At 39.9% G+C, this 15,986-nt stretch overlaps 1 protein-coding gene across 4 annotated transcripts; it reads right to left on the bottom strand.

The window, feature by feature from the left end:
- fbxo9 (F-box protein 9) lies at positions 1 to 15,312 on the bottom strand. 4 transcript variants are annotated; one of them, XM_084093583.1, is made up of 13 exons: positions 15,126 to 15,312; positions 14,526 to 14,600; positions 10,760 to 10,882; positions 9,488 to 9,545; positions 9,282 to 9,378; positions 7,904 to 8,034; positions 7,708 to 7,822; positions 7,488 to 7,606; positions 6,806 to 6,896; positions 3,886 to 3,981; positions 3,704 to 3,797; positions 2,507 to 2,664; positions 1 to 609 (listed from the first exon to the last, which is right to left on the bottom strand). In XM_084093583.1, exons 1-13 carry the CDS (start codon positions 15,126 to 15,128, stop codon positions 501 to 503), a joined length of 1,269 nt encoding a protein of 422 aa, XP_083949709.1. In that variant the 5' UTR covers positions 15,129 to 15,312; the 3' UTR covers positions 1 to 500. The 4 variants fall into 4 exon arrangements, with proteins under 4 accessions (XP_083949709.1, XP_083949711.1, XP_083949710.1 ...); XM_084093585.1 differs by having other exon boundaries at positions 14,728 to 15,305; XM_084093584.1 differs by having other exon boundaries at positions 2,507 to 2,661; positions 15,126 to 15,300.
- Positions 15,313 to 15,986: the final 674 nt, after the last annotated feature.

Here is a 15,986-nt window from a genome sequence, read left to right as displayed (position 1 = left end):
TGAAGTGTTTAAAGGAGAGGATTTAGTGACATCAGCCAAACAGAAAACACTGCAGACCTTCTTCATCAAATTAAGACCAGGAATGTGTATTAAGAAAAGAAAAAGTGTTTTTGATTTCAATTTGACTTCAGGTACTATGCAACATAATGTAGACATGTAAATGAAGAACAAGCAGAACACAACACAGCTGATTTATTTGGGTGTTCCAGTCGTCATTAGACATGTTCCCTCACTGAAACTCACACAAACAAAGTGAACATTCATCACAGTTGAACTGAAACTTCTTAAAGACAATCTATATATATATAGTATTTTTATCTTTTCAATAAGAGCGTGACAGATCTCTTACACTATTCATGAGAACAAAACATAATGCTTTGAGCTGCAGTTAAGACTAAACATGTCACACGATTCTTGTACATTCATCAGAAAGAGCCCGTGCTGGAAGCGGTGGGAGAAAGGTCAAAGGTCGGCTTTCGTCATGCATCGCTGGGGTCGTCCTACAGGGGACGCTCTGAAAAGGCTGTGAAGCTCTTGACTCGTGCAAAAAACAGAGGCGTGTACATTTTGTCCACATCAAACGCAGTGACGACAGTCTCTCCGGTGGATCTGAGGAGGAGAGGAAGAGGAGGAGAGGAAGAGGAGGAGAAGAAGAGGAGGAGTGGAAGAGGAGGAGTGGAAGAGGCGGAGAGGAAGATGAGAGGAAGAGGAGGAGAAGAAGAGGAGAGGAAGAGGAGGAGAGGAAGAGGAGGAGAGGAAGAGGAGGAGAGGAAGAGGAGGAGTGGAAGAGGCGGAGAGGAAGATGAGAGGAAGAGGAGGAGAGGAAGAGGAGAGGAAGAGGAGGAGAGGAAGAGAGGAGGAGAGGAAGAGGAAGAGGAAGAGGAGGAGAGGAAGAGGAAGAGGAGGAGGAGAGGAAGAGAGGAGGAGAGGAAGAGGAGGAGGAGAGGAAGAGAGGAAGAGGAGGAGAGGAAGAGGAGAGGAAGAGGAGGAGAGGAAGAGAGGAAGAGGAGAGGAAGAGAGGAGGAGAGGAAGAGGAAGAGGAGGAGAGGAAGAGAGGAGGAGAGGAAGAGGAGGAGGAGAGGAAGAGGAGGAGAGGAAGAGAGGAGGAGGAGAGGAAGAGAGGAGGAGAGGAAGAGAGGAAGAGGAGAGGAAGAGGAGGAGAGGAAGAGGAAGAGGAGAGGAAGAGGAGGAGGAAGAGGAGGAGAGGAAGAGGAGAGGAAGAGGAGAGGAAGAGGAGAGGAAGAGGAGGAGAGGAAGAGGAAGAGGAGAGGAAGAGGAGAGGAAGAGGAGAGGAAGAGGAGGTTAGAAACAATGCAGACGATTCCCTCCATTAATCTCTGCATAACGACTGTTCTGGACAGCACTCTTATTCTTTAATGATTTGTACTTTATTGATTTTCTTATTCGCAAACAAAAGATTATATAAACAATCATGTACTTGACATATAACCAAACCACTAAATCAAAAACGTACATAAAATAAAACAGTTAGTCAATAAATTGTAACAATATAAATAATAAATGAATGAATAAATAAATAAAAACAGTAAAAACAAAAACAACAACAAAGAAGAAAAAAAAGGGTGGATAGCAATCTTAAACTCAACAGGACCAGGACACGATTGTTACGGGACCGAAGACTAGACAGCACTAGCTCGTATCACATGACCCAGCTCGAGTCACATGACCCAGCTCGAGTCACATGACCCACGACATGGACCCCTGCTCTGCAGGAGGAAATTAAATGAGGGGGATTTTTAACACTTTTTACTCGTGTTTGTAGTTCTCCTCCAAAGCGCAGTGGGTTGTGGGTAATATTAGCTGTTATAGTGAGAACGGATCCACACTTCGAAAATCCACTGGAAACAGAATCATCCGTGGACTTCTGGCACACTCTCTTCAGCGTACTATGCTTTGGGACACACTTATTTCTAGGGCTGTAATCAACCAAAGAAAATCTTGGTCGACTGAAGTCCTGAAATTTTCAACTAAAAATGACGTTAGGAAAAAAAGCGTTAAATTAATTAGCTGCAGTTTTTGGTAGCCTTGTTGTCCGCCTAAATGAATTATAAATAAACATAAAAAACTAGTAGGCTATTTGCAGTATATAAATCGTTTTTGACCTAATTATTTTGCACTGAAATGAGTCTGACACACGAGTCTGTCTTCTAGTAGCCTACTTTCTTCAGTCTGTCTCTCTTCTCCAGTGGGTCGGGCTAATCCAAAAGAAGTGAAAACAAGGGGGGTGTTCTGAAGACAGACTGTTACCTGTGAAACAGGGGTGCTCTGAAAACACCCCCATTAGCAATTAGTGCTTTCCACCTGATGAAATGAACGCGGCAAAAAATCGACCAATCAGAATTTTGTCGAAAATCGAATTTTGGTCAAGCCAGAACGTATCGACCAATAATCGACTAATCGACTGGGAGATTACAGCCCTACTTATTTCAATCTCACACACGGTTTAGGATGTATAGTGTGGACATTGAGACGCAGGGCATGGCACCTGTAGGTGATGTGGCAGGAATGGTGGATCCACACCAGCTTGTTGAAGCGCTGACGCCCCCCAGAGGCCAGCTGCAGTCCCACATGAAACGAGCGCTCGGCTTCAGGAACTGGGTTCCGCCTGCAGAACCGGCTCCTCTGGTACTCGGACACCTTCTGCTGAGAGATCACAACCAATTCAATTCACATTTATTTGTATAAAACGGTTAGTTCCAGTCCTTGATTCTGATTGGTCAATATGACCGCTTCACCCAACGGTTCTGTGTATCACTCCACAACACCCCTAGCAACCACTCTTAGCAACGTAAACATATGTCTGATCTCACTGATATTGTTCAGTGAAGCTATAGTAGAGATGTGAGAGATCGAGTGAGCGAGTGTATCTGCATTTACAGTAGATATAGCATTTTCCTTCAGGTCAGTCCTATATTCATAATAAAAAATCAGTTTGAATGTCCGTTGCGATATCTTGTCCTTTTAACGGTTAAGGGGTTTTCTCGAGCCCTGACACGCTAGTCATCTTGCTTCTCCGTGTTCACATGTTTGAGTCCTTTCAATATAAAAGTCTTCTCTACTGACTGACTCACTCGTTAAGACAGTCTTTGCCGCCAACTAATGGCGTAATAACGTAACTCTGCTGCTGTTCACGGACAAGGACTATTTTTTTCCAGCGGAAGGAAGGCTTTCAGTGATTTTATTTAATTAAATAGTTGCATTGATACATTTTTTTTAGCTTTAATATTTGTATGTGTGGTAACCGTTTTATAAAAGCATTAAGGTACTCGAGGCTAGCGCTGTATCGTGAATAAGTCACGGCTGAAGGAGTTCCTCGCTCCGTGCCGAACAACGCCCTTCAGCCTTGACTTATTCACGATACAGCGCTAGCCTCGAGTACCTTAATGCTTACGTACAGCGCTTTTCACAATACACATCGTTTCAAAGCAGCTTCACATTACAATTTAGAGTGATCTGTTATCAGAGGTGACTGTCTTAAGTTACGTATTTCAGAAATGTACATATACAAAATCACAGTTAGCTAAAAATGTATTAATTGAAATGATGTAATAATTTAAGGCAGAAACAATGAGCTCATTGAAGTAATCAATACTTGTTTGTTAACAAATGATTATGACATTTAGAAATGATTGCTAGTAAAACCTCAAACAAATAGAACAGCGCTGTGAAATGACCAACCAACCTCTTCTTTTCTCTTGGAGACAACAACAAAAACTTTGGTTTGATTGTCTGTATCCTGGGACAGCCGGTAATGGCCAAACATGATGGAGTCCATCCTGTGGGAATCAAGCATTTTAACCGTCATGTCACGTGGACTAGACATGTCAAGTTCAGAGGTGTGTTATTCATGCACACGACACACACCTGGAGTTCTTGCTGCGCAGCCGTGGGACAACGACCAAAGGGTCCTCGGGGGTGGTCAACATCATCGCCTGGCCGTCAGGGAAGAAGCGCAGGTACCTGGAAGATCAGGTCTCGTCAAAGCCTGATAACACCGTGTCCTAACCAGACGCGATGCGATAAGATTCCAGCGACAAATAATTTGTCCGTCTACACTAGATGCAACGCGACTGCGAGATGCGTTGAAATCAATCAAAGCCCACAGCCAATCAGAGCAGCGTGTGGGCGGAGTCAGCCAATCAGAGCAGCGTGTGGGCGGAATCAGTCAATCAGAGCAGCGTGTGGGCGGAGTCAGCCAATCAGAGCAGCGTGTGGGCAGAGTCAGTCAATCAGAGCAGCGTGTGGGCGGAGTCAGCCAGTCAGAGCAGCGTGTGGGCAGAGTAAGTCAATCAGAGCAGCGTGTGGGCGGAGTCAGCCAATCAGAGCAGTGTGTGGGCAGAGTCAGCCAATCAGAGCAGCGTGTGGGCGGAGTCAGTCAATCAGAGCAGCGTGTGGGCGGAGTCAGCCAGTCAGAGCAGCGTGTGGGCAGAGTAAGTCAATCAGAGCAGCGTGTGGGCGGAGTCAGCCAATCAGAGCAGTGTGTGGGCAGAGTCAGCCAATCAGAGCAGCGTGTGGGCGGAGTCAGTCAATCAGAGCAGCGTGTGGGCGGAGTCAGCCAGTCAGAGCAGCGTGTGGGCAGAGTAAGTCAATCAGAGCAGCGTGTGGGCGGAGTCAGCCAATCAGAGCAGTGTGTGGGCAGAGTCAGTCAATCAGAGCAGCGTGTGGGCGGAGTCAGCCAATCAGAGCAGCGTGTGGGCAGAGTAAGTCAATCAGAGCAGCGTGTGGGCGGAGTCAGCCAATCAGAGCAGCGTGTGGGCAGAGTCAGTCAATCAGAGCAGCGTGTGGGCGGAGTCAGCCAGTCAGAGCAGCGTGTGGGCAGAGTAAGTCAATCAGAGCAGCGTGTGGGCGGAGTCAGCCAATCAGAGCAGTGTGTGGGCAGAGTCAGCCAATCAGAGCAGCGTGTGGGCGGAGTCAGTCAATCAGAGCAGCGTGTGGGTGGAGTCAGCCAATCAGAGCAGCGTGTGGGCAGAGTCAGCCAATCAGAGCAGCTTGTGGGCAGAGTCAGCCAATCAGAGCAGCGTGTGGGCAGAGTCAGCCAATCAGAACAGCGTGTGGGCGGAGTCTCGCGGCGAGTGCACAGCACAAGAGTATAATCTTGACGGCACTCGCAAGAAAATGGATAAGCAGCTACATAATCAAATTCGCAAATATTATACCATTTAAACATTATTAAAAATACATGGGCTGAGTTACTAAAACAATCTTTGTCAAATAATACACTTGTTTGTTCACAGTTTGAACGTTCTTGTTTCCATTTGTTTAATTTCAAGATCTGAGGTGAATCTTTTACAGCTACAAAGCTGGAGCACTAAATGATATTCAAAGTCACATTTCACGCTTTAACATTAAATAAAGCACATAAACAGTACCTGAGATTATCATCGCCACACTTTGTGTTGTTGTTCCAGCGCGACGTCGCAGAAAAATAGAAACCGTTTCTAAAATAGACTCGTCGCCGTTGCGGCTGGTTAGGACAAACACTCTGATTAACATGGAAAAGAGGCATTTTATCACGGCGTCGTGTGTAGTTATTAGGACACGGTGTAACACTGAACAAAACCGAATCTGTTCAGGGACACTCAAGAGATACTGCACCCAGAAATGAAAAAATCTGTCATTTACTTCCAAACCGGCATGACATTCTTCCTTCTGTGGAACATCAAAAGAAGATATTTAGAGAAATGCCTCAGTGTCTCCGGGCTCTGAAACTGTTTGGTTCCCAACATTTGTGTCACCAGAAGAAATGCAGAAATGCGCCATAGTCGAATCTGTCCCGCCACAGTTTCATAATGAACTGAAAACATTTAGAAAATTTCTCATAATCGCATAAACCTTGCATTTTGTGCTTTGCCAAAGCATCTGTCAGTCAAACTAAAATCATGATGTGGTTTAGTGTGCTCTTCAAACTGCAAAAGGTTGAGATTTAATTAAATAAGTATTTAACTTTCACAGTCGCATAATTTCTAACATTTCTGTGGACAGACGAGTACACATTTGTAATGAGATGCATTTGTGAACCTGTTTTCACAGAAACTGATAAAGGTAATATATGAACAAGCATAATAGGGGCTCTCAAAGCGCACCACATTCATGCATTTAACTTAACAGGGGACCCAAGTCCACCACTCATAGTCTCACAAAATTGTAAAAAAAAAAAAAGACTGTAAAAAAATATGGATGTGGTGTCCGTGACGTCACCCCTAGGGTTCCTGAAGAGCATTTTGAAGCCAAAAGTGGGCGGAGCCGGCCGTCACCATCTTGGCAGCGCGTCACTCCCGGATAACCGGAAATGGGGTTAAAAAAGAGGCGGATTAGCTGAGTTTACGCTAACAGACAGCAGACAAACGGCTAGTAGTGACATCAGCGACAATCCACCCGCCACTCAAGTGGCCACACCCTTAATTATGCAGAACTTTAAGGCTTAATATAATTTAAGCAGATGAGTTATAAAAAATTCATCCCCCTCACAGTCGTCATGAAGGGCAAAATTAACTATATAGACCAAAACCACTTTTTGTACCAGGCTGTAAACATGTTTATTTCTGCTGTAAAGTTGGACATTTTAACATGGGGGTCTATGGGATTGAGTCTCTTTTGCAGGCTGTCTCTAGTGGCCAGTCGATGAATTGCAGTTTAAGTCACTTCCGTGTCGGATTTAAGAGAGAGGTTGCCGCTTGGGGGAAACACTGTAAATGCATACAGGTTTGGAAGTACACGAGAGTGAGTAAATGCTGACAGAACTGTCATCTTTGAGAGGAGTATCCCTTTAAAGCCCAGATCTCACCTGTAATACTCCACCTGGTGCCAAGCCCTGTAGAAGCCATCCAGAGACTCCTCCCCCTGACGGATGTATGAGGTTTTACTGATGTAAACACCTGGACGAACCACAGACGGTTATTAAACTCTGTACGTGCAGCATATATTTAAAAGTATTCAGACACCAGATATAATTTTTGGTATTTTTTACTAGTGTGTGCAGGACACTATAGTTCATTTATGTGAGTGAGGAGAGCAAAATAAAGTAAACTGTGACATATTATACCCAAAAATTCTTCATACAGTGACTACTAGTAACATTTATAAAAATTTGGGACCAAAAATGATTCAGACACTTTGAGCTGATCATGTTTTGCTGAAGTGTTTTGTCTTTAATTGCTAATGCTCTTTTTACACACAGACTGAACAAAATGAAGCATTGCTTGGTGATTGGTTGAGCTAAACTGGTATTATCTAATTGTGTAGTTAAATTTAACAGCTGACAGATATTCAACATAATTCATGTGTGAGACAGTCTAACAGAAGAATGGACAAAACCAGTCAAATATCAGCTGATCTGATAACTCTGAGTTCTTGTCATATTTTATTACCATTTTCTGAACAATAGCGAATAAACTGTGATAATGTGAGAAATGTTGAAGGTGTCTGAATACATTTTGTTTTGACTGTACATAAACGCACACGTTTACCATCAAAGCGCACACGTGGCCTCTCCAAAAACATCTCTCTCCAGGATGAAAACGGCAGCATTTTGGTGCAGCTTCGCCCCCACACTCTCAAACAGGCAGAGCGCCAGATCTCAGGGTCCCTGCAGCAAAACACACACAATTCAGTGGCAAACCAATATTTCTGGTTCTGCTATGACTCTAAGCTGGTTTCCTCAGATGTTTGGTGAGTCTGTGAGCCCACCTTGCACAGATATAGAAACCCCTGCAAACCAATGAGAGCTGCTCTAAGGCTCGAAGGTCCAGGTCACATGACACCACCCAGCGGAAGATATACATGAGCACCTCGAAGGGCAAAGCTGTGGACGTGAGAGAGAGACTGTCAGGGAAACAGGGAGACTGTGGGATTGTGAACAGAGCAGGTCGAGCGTGAGAAGTACCTGAGATGTGCACCTGTGACGTGTCCGTCTCCGGCTCACACAGCTTCATGGTGTCGCAGCCCAGCATCAGCTGCTGCTGGAAGTATGTCAGCAGATCGTCGATCTCACGATCCTTCTCATTGTCCTCCAAGCTAGAGTGCATGAACAGGCACTTGTGAAGAATTTTGCATGTAGAAAATGAAGCTAATTTGTTGCATTGTGCCATTATTTTTTTTATGACCACAGATCACAATTACACCAATTTACTGTAATGCTAACTAAACTTTTAGTATTGTAATTGATTTTTTACTGTATTGCAGAAATGAGAATAATCAAGAACAGTCAGAATTACAAGAACCCCCCCACCCCATTTACCTGCAGTCTCCACTTTCACAAAATCTATTTTCTTTATGCATTTTTTTGTGTGTTTCTGTTTACTGCAGATTCATAAATGTATGTTTGGATAAACAGGGCTCCCACCAAAGTTGCCAACTCTTGCGAGACAAATAAGCAACTGCAGCTTCAAAAACAAGCCCAATATTATTAGATTATTTAGTTTCAGCATTATCATTTATTACCAATAAATGAGCCTGCAACATATTAAACTGAAACCACTCCTTTATTATAAAAGGATAAACGGATTAGGGAAAAAAAGAATAAAAAAAAAAAAGTGTATTTACGTCTATCATAGCTTGGATTACAGCGTCGCGCGCGCCTGCACGTTGAACGGGATTTTTCTCCAATGAGGGGGATAAGGGGGCGGATTCGGCGGAATGTTTTGACGAATTACGCCACAGCACTTGCACTGATTGCACTGATTGGCTATAGCTGTGAGCAGACAGTGTCAATCAATGCATTGGAGATTGAGAAAACTGCTACCGTGACCATAGATGTAAAGAAAACGAAGTTGCTTGTCAAATTTTCCTAACAAGCAACCATTTTTTTTTTAATAAGCCCAAAAATACGCAACCTGTGCTGTTTTAACGCAATTTATTAAAAAAAAAGCCCAAAGTCGCGTATTATAAGCAGACTTGGCAACTATGATTCCCACACTTCCCAACCAATGAATTTCCATGACCTTTCCAGTCACCTGTAACTGCTGGATGTGGATTTGTATTATTATTATTATCTGTTTCAGTATATACCATCAAATAACATTAACAGATACATCTTATGGTTTCAATAATTTATTAGTAAATGTTGACATTAACATGAACTAAGATTAATGAATGCGGTAGAAGTATTGTTCATTGTTAATTAATGCTAACTAATGCAGTTAACACATATTAAACCTTATTTTAATTATTACTATTAAGAAAAAAAGGCTGGAAAACACTATTTACAATTGTCCCACTATGCATCCAAGTTTTCCATGAGCACATGAGATCCGAGCACTTACTAGCTCCCACTACGGTCCGGATCAGGAGTTCTGCTGTAGTTGATCCGAAACTCGATGTCCGGGACCAGCAGCATCGCGCTCTTATAGTACTTGATGGCTGCAAAACATCAACGGAGGAAAAGTTTACCGGCAGTCCCGGCCTTCACTTCTTCATGGAATCCATTTTATAAGTATTGTCTAATCTAAATAAATAAAAGACTGAACACCTTCATAAACCGCTCCATTCTGCTCTTCCTCGACTGCCTTCAGGAACAGCTCTCGGGCCTGTGAATGTAAGACAAGGCACATCATCATCACTGTGGCGCTCTGACTGATTTAGATTTCATTATCATAGTGCACAGTATGAATATTCATAAGTTCACACCTCTTCTAGCGATGGGTCATTCATGAACGTGCGTCTGTCACGTGATAAATGAGCAAAAGACTCGGAAGGTAAAAGTAATTATTTATGTTCCCTGTAAATAATTTTTTGCTGCATTATAATGATCGCTTAAATCAGAATATGATCAAGATTGCGTAGGTGGATGTGTTCAGGGAATTTGGCTGTTAAAGGGCTGGTGTAATGCCCTTTTCACAAGATGTCAAATAAATCTCTGATGTCCCCAGAGTGTGTGTGTGAAGTTTTAGCTCAAAATACCCCACAGATATTTTTATATAGCATGTTAAAGTTGTCACTTTTTGAGGGTGAGCAAAAACACACCGTTCTGTGTCTGTCCCTTTAAATGCAAATGAGCTGCTGCTCCCGGCACAGGGGGCGGAGCTTCAAGAGCTTGTGTGTTAGCAGCTCCGATTACCTCACGCATACACACACTAAAATGACAGAAACTATTCTGCCTTTTATGTTTAAACGGAGTCAGACAAAGATGGAGAGACTCGAGAAGAAGTGACAACACATAGAATGCAACAGGACGTCACTGAATGGTTAGTTGATGAATTTATGTTGCTGATGTGGAGTTAACTATCTTCAATTAGCATATTCTGTCATGATAATCTATAAATCGCTCGTATAGGAAATGTTGTGAGATGCACAGAGTGACTTTCCATTGCATGTGAAAAGACGGATGCTACAGTTTGAGCAGACTCACAAATGTGCTCAACTACAACTCTTCCTCTTCTCAACATGGACTGCGTGTTCCCGGGGGCGGGGTTTATGTAAATTTTAGGGTTGGTGATGTCACTAACCCGGGAGGAAGCTCGTGTAGTCCCTACCAGCCGTTTGTTGTAGTCCTTAAAAAACTATTTCTTTTAAAGCAAATATCTCCCTTTGCTTTGAACTTTGAGCGTTGTAACTTTGCAGATGTTGTTTATGCTCAAACAGCAACATTACACACTAACTAAAGTTAGAAAAGTGAAATCAACCACCCCTTTAAAAGTATAACATTAAGCTACTTAAAATGAACGAACTGACTCGACTAAAGATTCGTTCATTTTGATGAACGAGAGAGTCAGTAAAATGATCTGAACTTCCCATCACTAACCTTTTCCTCTTTAGCTATTTCTTGTCTCCTCTTCAGCTCGGCAGATTTTTGGAGGCTCCTCTTCCCACCGGAGCTGGGCTGAAGCTCGGACATCCACTTGGCCCGGAAAGCACTGAGCTCCATCTGAAACATCATTAGGTTAGGCTCATAAGAAATTCAGGATTCCCACACCTTCTGACCAATGTGCTTTTGATGGCTTCTGCAGTCATTCATGATTACCGGGATTTGTTAACAATAAAAAGCCTTTCAAAACCTTGTGTGATCAGGCAAGATTTCTGAACAAGCTTGTTTCTGCTACAGAATAAAAAAAATAAAAAGGTTATTGCGACTTTTATCTCACAATTGCAAGAAAAAATTCTGAATTGCAAGATATAAACACTTGCGAGTTCACATCTCACAATTGCGAGTCAATATCAGTCATAATTCAGAATGGCTAGTTATAAACTCGCAATTGCACGATAAAAGTCAGAATTGCGAGATATAAACAATTGCGACTTTTTTCTCAACTTCTAAACTTGGATTGCGAGAAAAAAGTCTCAAATGCGAGATATAAACTCTGAATTTGGAGAAAAAAGTCAGAATTGCGAGATATAAACAATTGTGACTTTATCTAACAAGTGCAAGATATAAATTCGGATTGCGAGAAAAAAGTTAGAATTGCGAGATATAAACAATTGCGACTTTTTATCTAACAAGTACAAGTTATAAACTCGGATTGCGAGAAAAAAGTCAGAATTGCGAGATATAAACAAATGTGACTTTTTATCTAACAAGTGCAAAAGTTATAAACTCGGATTACGAGAAAAAAGTTAGAATTGTGAGATATAAACAATTGCGAGTTCCTATTTCAGAATTGTGAGATATAAACTCTGAATTGCAAGAAAAAAGTCTGAATTGCGAGATATAAACTCTGAATTGCGAGAAAAAAGTCAGAATTGCGAGATATAAACAATTGTGACTTTTTATCTAACAAGTGCAAAAGTTATAAACTCGGATTACGAGAAAAAAGTTAGAATTGTGAGATATAAACAATTGCGAGTTCCTATTTCAGAATTGTGAGATATAAACTCTGAATTGCAAGAAAAAAGTCTGAATTGCGAGATATAAACTCTGAATTGCGAGAAAAAAGTCAGAATTGCGAGATATAAACAAATGTGACTTTTTATCTAACAAGTGCAAAAGTTATAAACTCGGATTACGAGAAAAAAGTTAGAATTGTGAGATATAAACAATTGCGAGTTCCTATTTCAGAATTGTGAGATATAAACTCTGAATTGCAAGAAAAAAGTCTGAATTGCGAGATATAAACTCTGAATTGCAAGAAAAAAGTCAGAATTGCAAGATATAAACAAATGTGACTTTTTATCTAACAAGTGCAAAAGTTATAAACTCGGATTACGAGAAAAAAGTTAGAATTGTGAGATATAAACAATTGCGAGTTCCTATTTCAGAATTGTGAGATATAAACTCTGAATTGCAAGAAAAAAGTCTGAATTGCGAGATATAAACTCTGAATTGCGAGAAAAAAGTCAGAATTGCGAGATATAAACAATTGTGACTTTTTATCTCACAAGTGCAAGTTATAAACTCGCAAATGCACAATAAAAGTTAGAATTGCGAGATATAAAGAAATGCGACTTTTTATCTAACAAGTACAAGTTATAAACTCGGATTGCGAGAAAAAAGTCAGAATTGCAAGATATAAACAATTGTGACTTTTTATCTCACAAGTGCAAGTTATAAATTCAGATTGTGAGAAAAAAGTTAGAATTGCGAGATATAAACAATTGCGAGTTCCTATTTCAGAATTGAGAGATATAAACTCTGAATTGCAAGAAAAAAGTCGGAACTGCGAGATATAAACAATTGTGACTTTTTATCTCACAAGTGCAAGATATAAACTCGGATTGCGAGAAAAAAGTTAGAATTGCGAGATATAAACTCTGAATTGCAAGAAAAAAGTCGGAACTGCGAGATATAAACAATTGTGACTTTTTATCTCACAAGTGCAAGATATAAACTCTGAATTGCAAGAAAAAAGTTAGAATTGCCAGATATAAACTCTGAATTGCAAGAAAAAAGTCGGAACTGCGAGATATAAACAATTGTGACTTTTTATCTCACAAGTGCAAGATATAAACTCTGAAGTGCAAGAAAAAAGTCAGAATTGCGAGATATAAACAATTGTGACTTTTTATCTCACAAGTGCAAGTTATAAACTCGCAAATGCACAATAAAAGTTAGAATTGCGAGATATAAAGAAATGCGACTTTTTATCTAACAAGTACAAGTTATAAACTCGGATTGCGAGAAAAAAGTCAGAATTGCAAGATATAAACAATTGTGACTTTTTATCTCACAAGTGCAAGTTATAAATTCAGATTGTGAGAAAAAAGTTAGAATTGCGAGATATAAACAATTGCGAGTTCCTATTTCAGAATTGAGAGATATAAACTCTGAATTGCAAGAAAAAAGTCGGAACTGCGAGATATAAACAATTGTGACTTTTTATCTCACAAGTGCAAGATATAAACTCGGATTGCGAGAAAAAAGTTAGAATTGCGAGATATAAACTCTGAATTGCAAGAAAAAAGTCGGAACTGCGAGATATAAACAATTGTGACTTTTTATCTCACAAGTGCAAGATATAAACTCTGAAGTGCAAGATATAAACTCTGAATTGCAAGAAAAAAGTTAGAATTGCGAGATATAAACTCTGAATTGCAAGAAAAAAGTCGGAACTGCGAGATATAAACAATTGTGACTTTTTATCTCACAAGTGCAAGATATAAACTCTGAATTGCAAGAAAAAAGTTAGAATTGCCAGATATAAACTCTGAATTGCAAGAAAAAAGTCAGAATTGCAAGATATAAACAATTGTGACTTTTTATCTCACAAGTGCAAGATATAAACTCTGAATTGCAAGAAAAAAGTTAGAATTGCGAGATATAAACTCTGAATTGCAAGAAAAAAGTCAGAATTGCAAGATATAAACAATTGTGACTTTTTATCTCACAAGTGCAAGTTATAAACTCGCAAATGCACAATAAAAGTTTAATAAAATGTCAATAAAATGCACGCAAATTCCTATCACAGAATTGCTAGTTTATTTCAGTCATAATTCAGAATTGCAAGTTATAAACTCGGAATTGCTAGATATAAACACGTAAATGCAAGAAAAAAAGTCTGAATCGTGATATAAAAAATTCCTCCACTCGCAATTCTGAGATATGAACTCACAACTGTTAATATCTCGCAATTCTGACTCTTTTTATTTCATAGCGAAAACAAGCTTCCACAGATTCCAGAGTGAAACACAATTTTCAATGAGAAAAAACTTGCGGGACTTGGTTTTAGCCAATCAGAACAAAGTATTCCGATCCAGAATGGGGAGATTGCTGGAGGGGAGGGGCTAAAAAGTGAGAGGGATTTGTGATGTCATCCAAAAAGGGCAATCATTTCAGAGGTGGAGTAAAGTATTGTGTCATGAATTATTATCTTTGGAATAACATGCACTTGACGAACTGTGCAAAATAAAACCAGGAAACCAGTGTTTTTTGAGAGTAAACAGGGTCAATTTTGGTAAAATGCTGACTGATATTTCCAGGTTTTCAATATTAACCATGATGTAGGAATACTCTTAAAATGAATTAAATTCTAAGTATTTGATGAAAGCAACTTATTACATAAAGACATCTGCAACTTTCTTTCATATGCCTTCTTTAAAAAAAAAAAAAAAAAAAAAATTAGGTCAGGTTCACTAACTTGAATATTAGTATCCTCTGAATTTTCATCTTCCACTTCTTCAACAGTGCCATCAGTATTTTGATTGATTTCAGCCTAGAAATAACACACATTCAGTAACTTCAACTGAGATATTATGTTAAGTAGGTACAATTTAAAAAGATGTGACGCAGATAAAAAAACTTCAGCCACGTCCATGTTTGGTGTTAAAAATCAGACTGACCAATCAGAGACTAGCAGAAACTTGACAAGCATTAATCACCAGGACCCACATATGTGAGAAATTATTGCACTACATTTAAAAAACAAACAAAAAAAAAAAAAAAACAATCGTCTATCAAATTATATTCTTATTCAGTGCATCAAAATACAAGTCCGGTTGTTTCGTGATTTGCACAACTTTGTAAACATGCATGAATAAATTAGACGAAGTTTTAAATATATGGACATTATGCATGATTGTTATTACATGCTATGCGTTTAAAGAATTATTTAAATCTGTTATCCAGTAAAAACAACTCAGATGTGTGTGACAGGACGATAATACGTCACGGCTGCTAACATGCTAATGTTAGCTACTGATTAGCAGTAGCTAATCTTAGAAACACAGCTCTTACTGACCATAACAGGTTATTTTGCGAGTTCTTTTAATGTCGCGTTTAAAGACGTGCTTTCAACGAATATTTTACAGATCACGATCAGAGAAGCGGACGACAGAGCGGGCAAATACGCGAGCTCGCCACACGGCAGCCATCATGACGAGTGAGTTTGTAAGTGACAGCAGCGCTCGCGGAGAAACTTGAGCTGCGGGTACAAAACAACATCCGGTCTGCGGTTTAAAAATAAAAGTCTAAAAATAAAAGCCTATCCTTCTGCCATCAAATTCTACATCAAAGTGGCCACGTTATATATACATATATATATATTATTTTTGTAAAATATACATAATAAAAAAAAACTCAAATTATTTTCCATGGGCACAGAAATAGACAAAATCATGAAAATACATACTTTAAGTTTTACTGTCAAATGTACCCTCAAGTCTAGACGGAAACAACGGAATGGCTCAGTCCTCAATCTGCTAATGTTTTGTTTGTTAAAGTCGGTATCTGGAACAAGAAAAATGTAGGGCGGGACTTTTGTCCATGGGGAATTGATTGGATGGTTGTGGTTTGCTATTGGTCAATCTCATGTGATTGACAGGTTTCCCCGCCCTCGCGCCAGTAACCACGTCATCAGAGAAGAAATGTGCTGCAAGAGGGCGCTAGGGAAAGTTGTTTTGATTAAATATTGAGATGCACATGAATTAAAAAAATAATAACAATGTACACAAATAAATCATTTATAATATATTGCAATATTACTTAAAAAAACCCAAGAATGGTCAATTTTGATTTCATGGTGACTTTAAATTAGCCAATTATAGGGGTATATGAAATAAAATAAAAAGGCTATCAACGTGACATAATCATTAATCATTAC

The sequence above is a fragment of the Abramis brama genome (genome assembly GCF_963993115.1).
Source record: "Abramis brama genome assembly, chromosome: 19".
Lineage (NCBI taxonomy): Eukaryota > Metazoa > Chordata > Actinopteri > Cypriniformes > Leuciscidae > Abramis > Abramis brama.
This window is presented reverse-complemented; position numbering and strand designations above follow the sequence as displayed.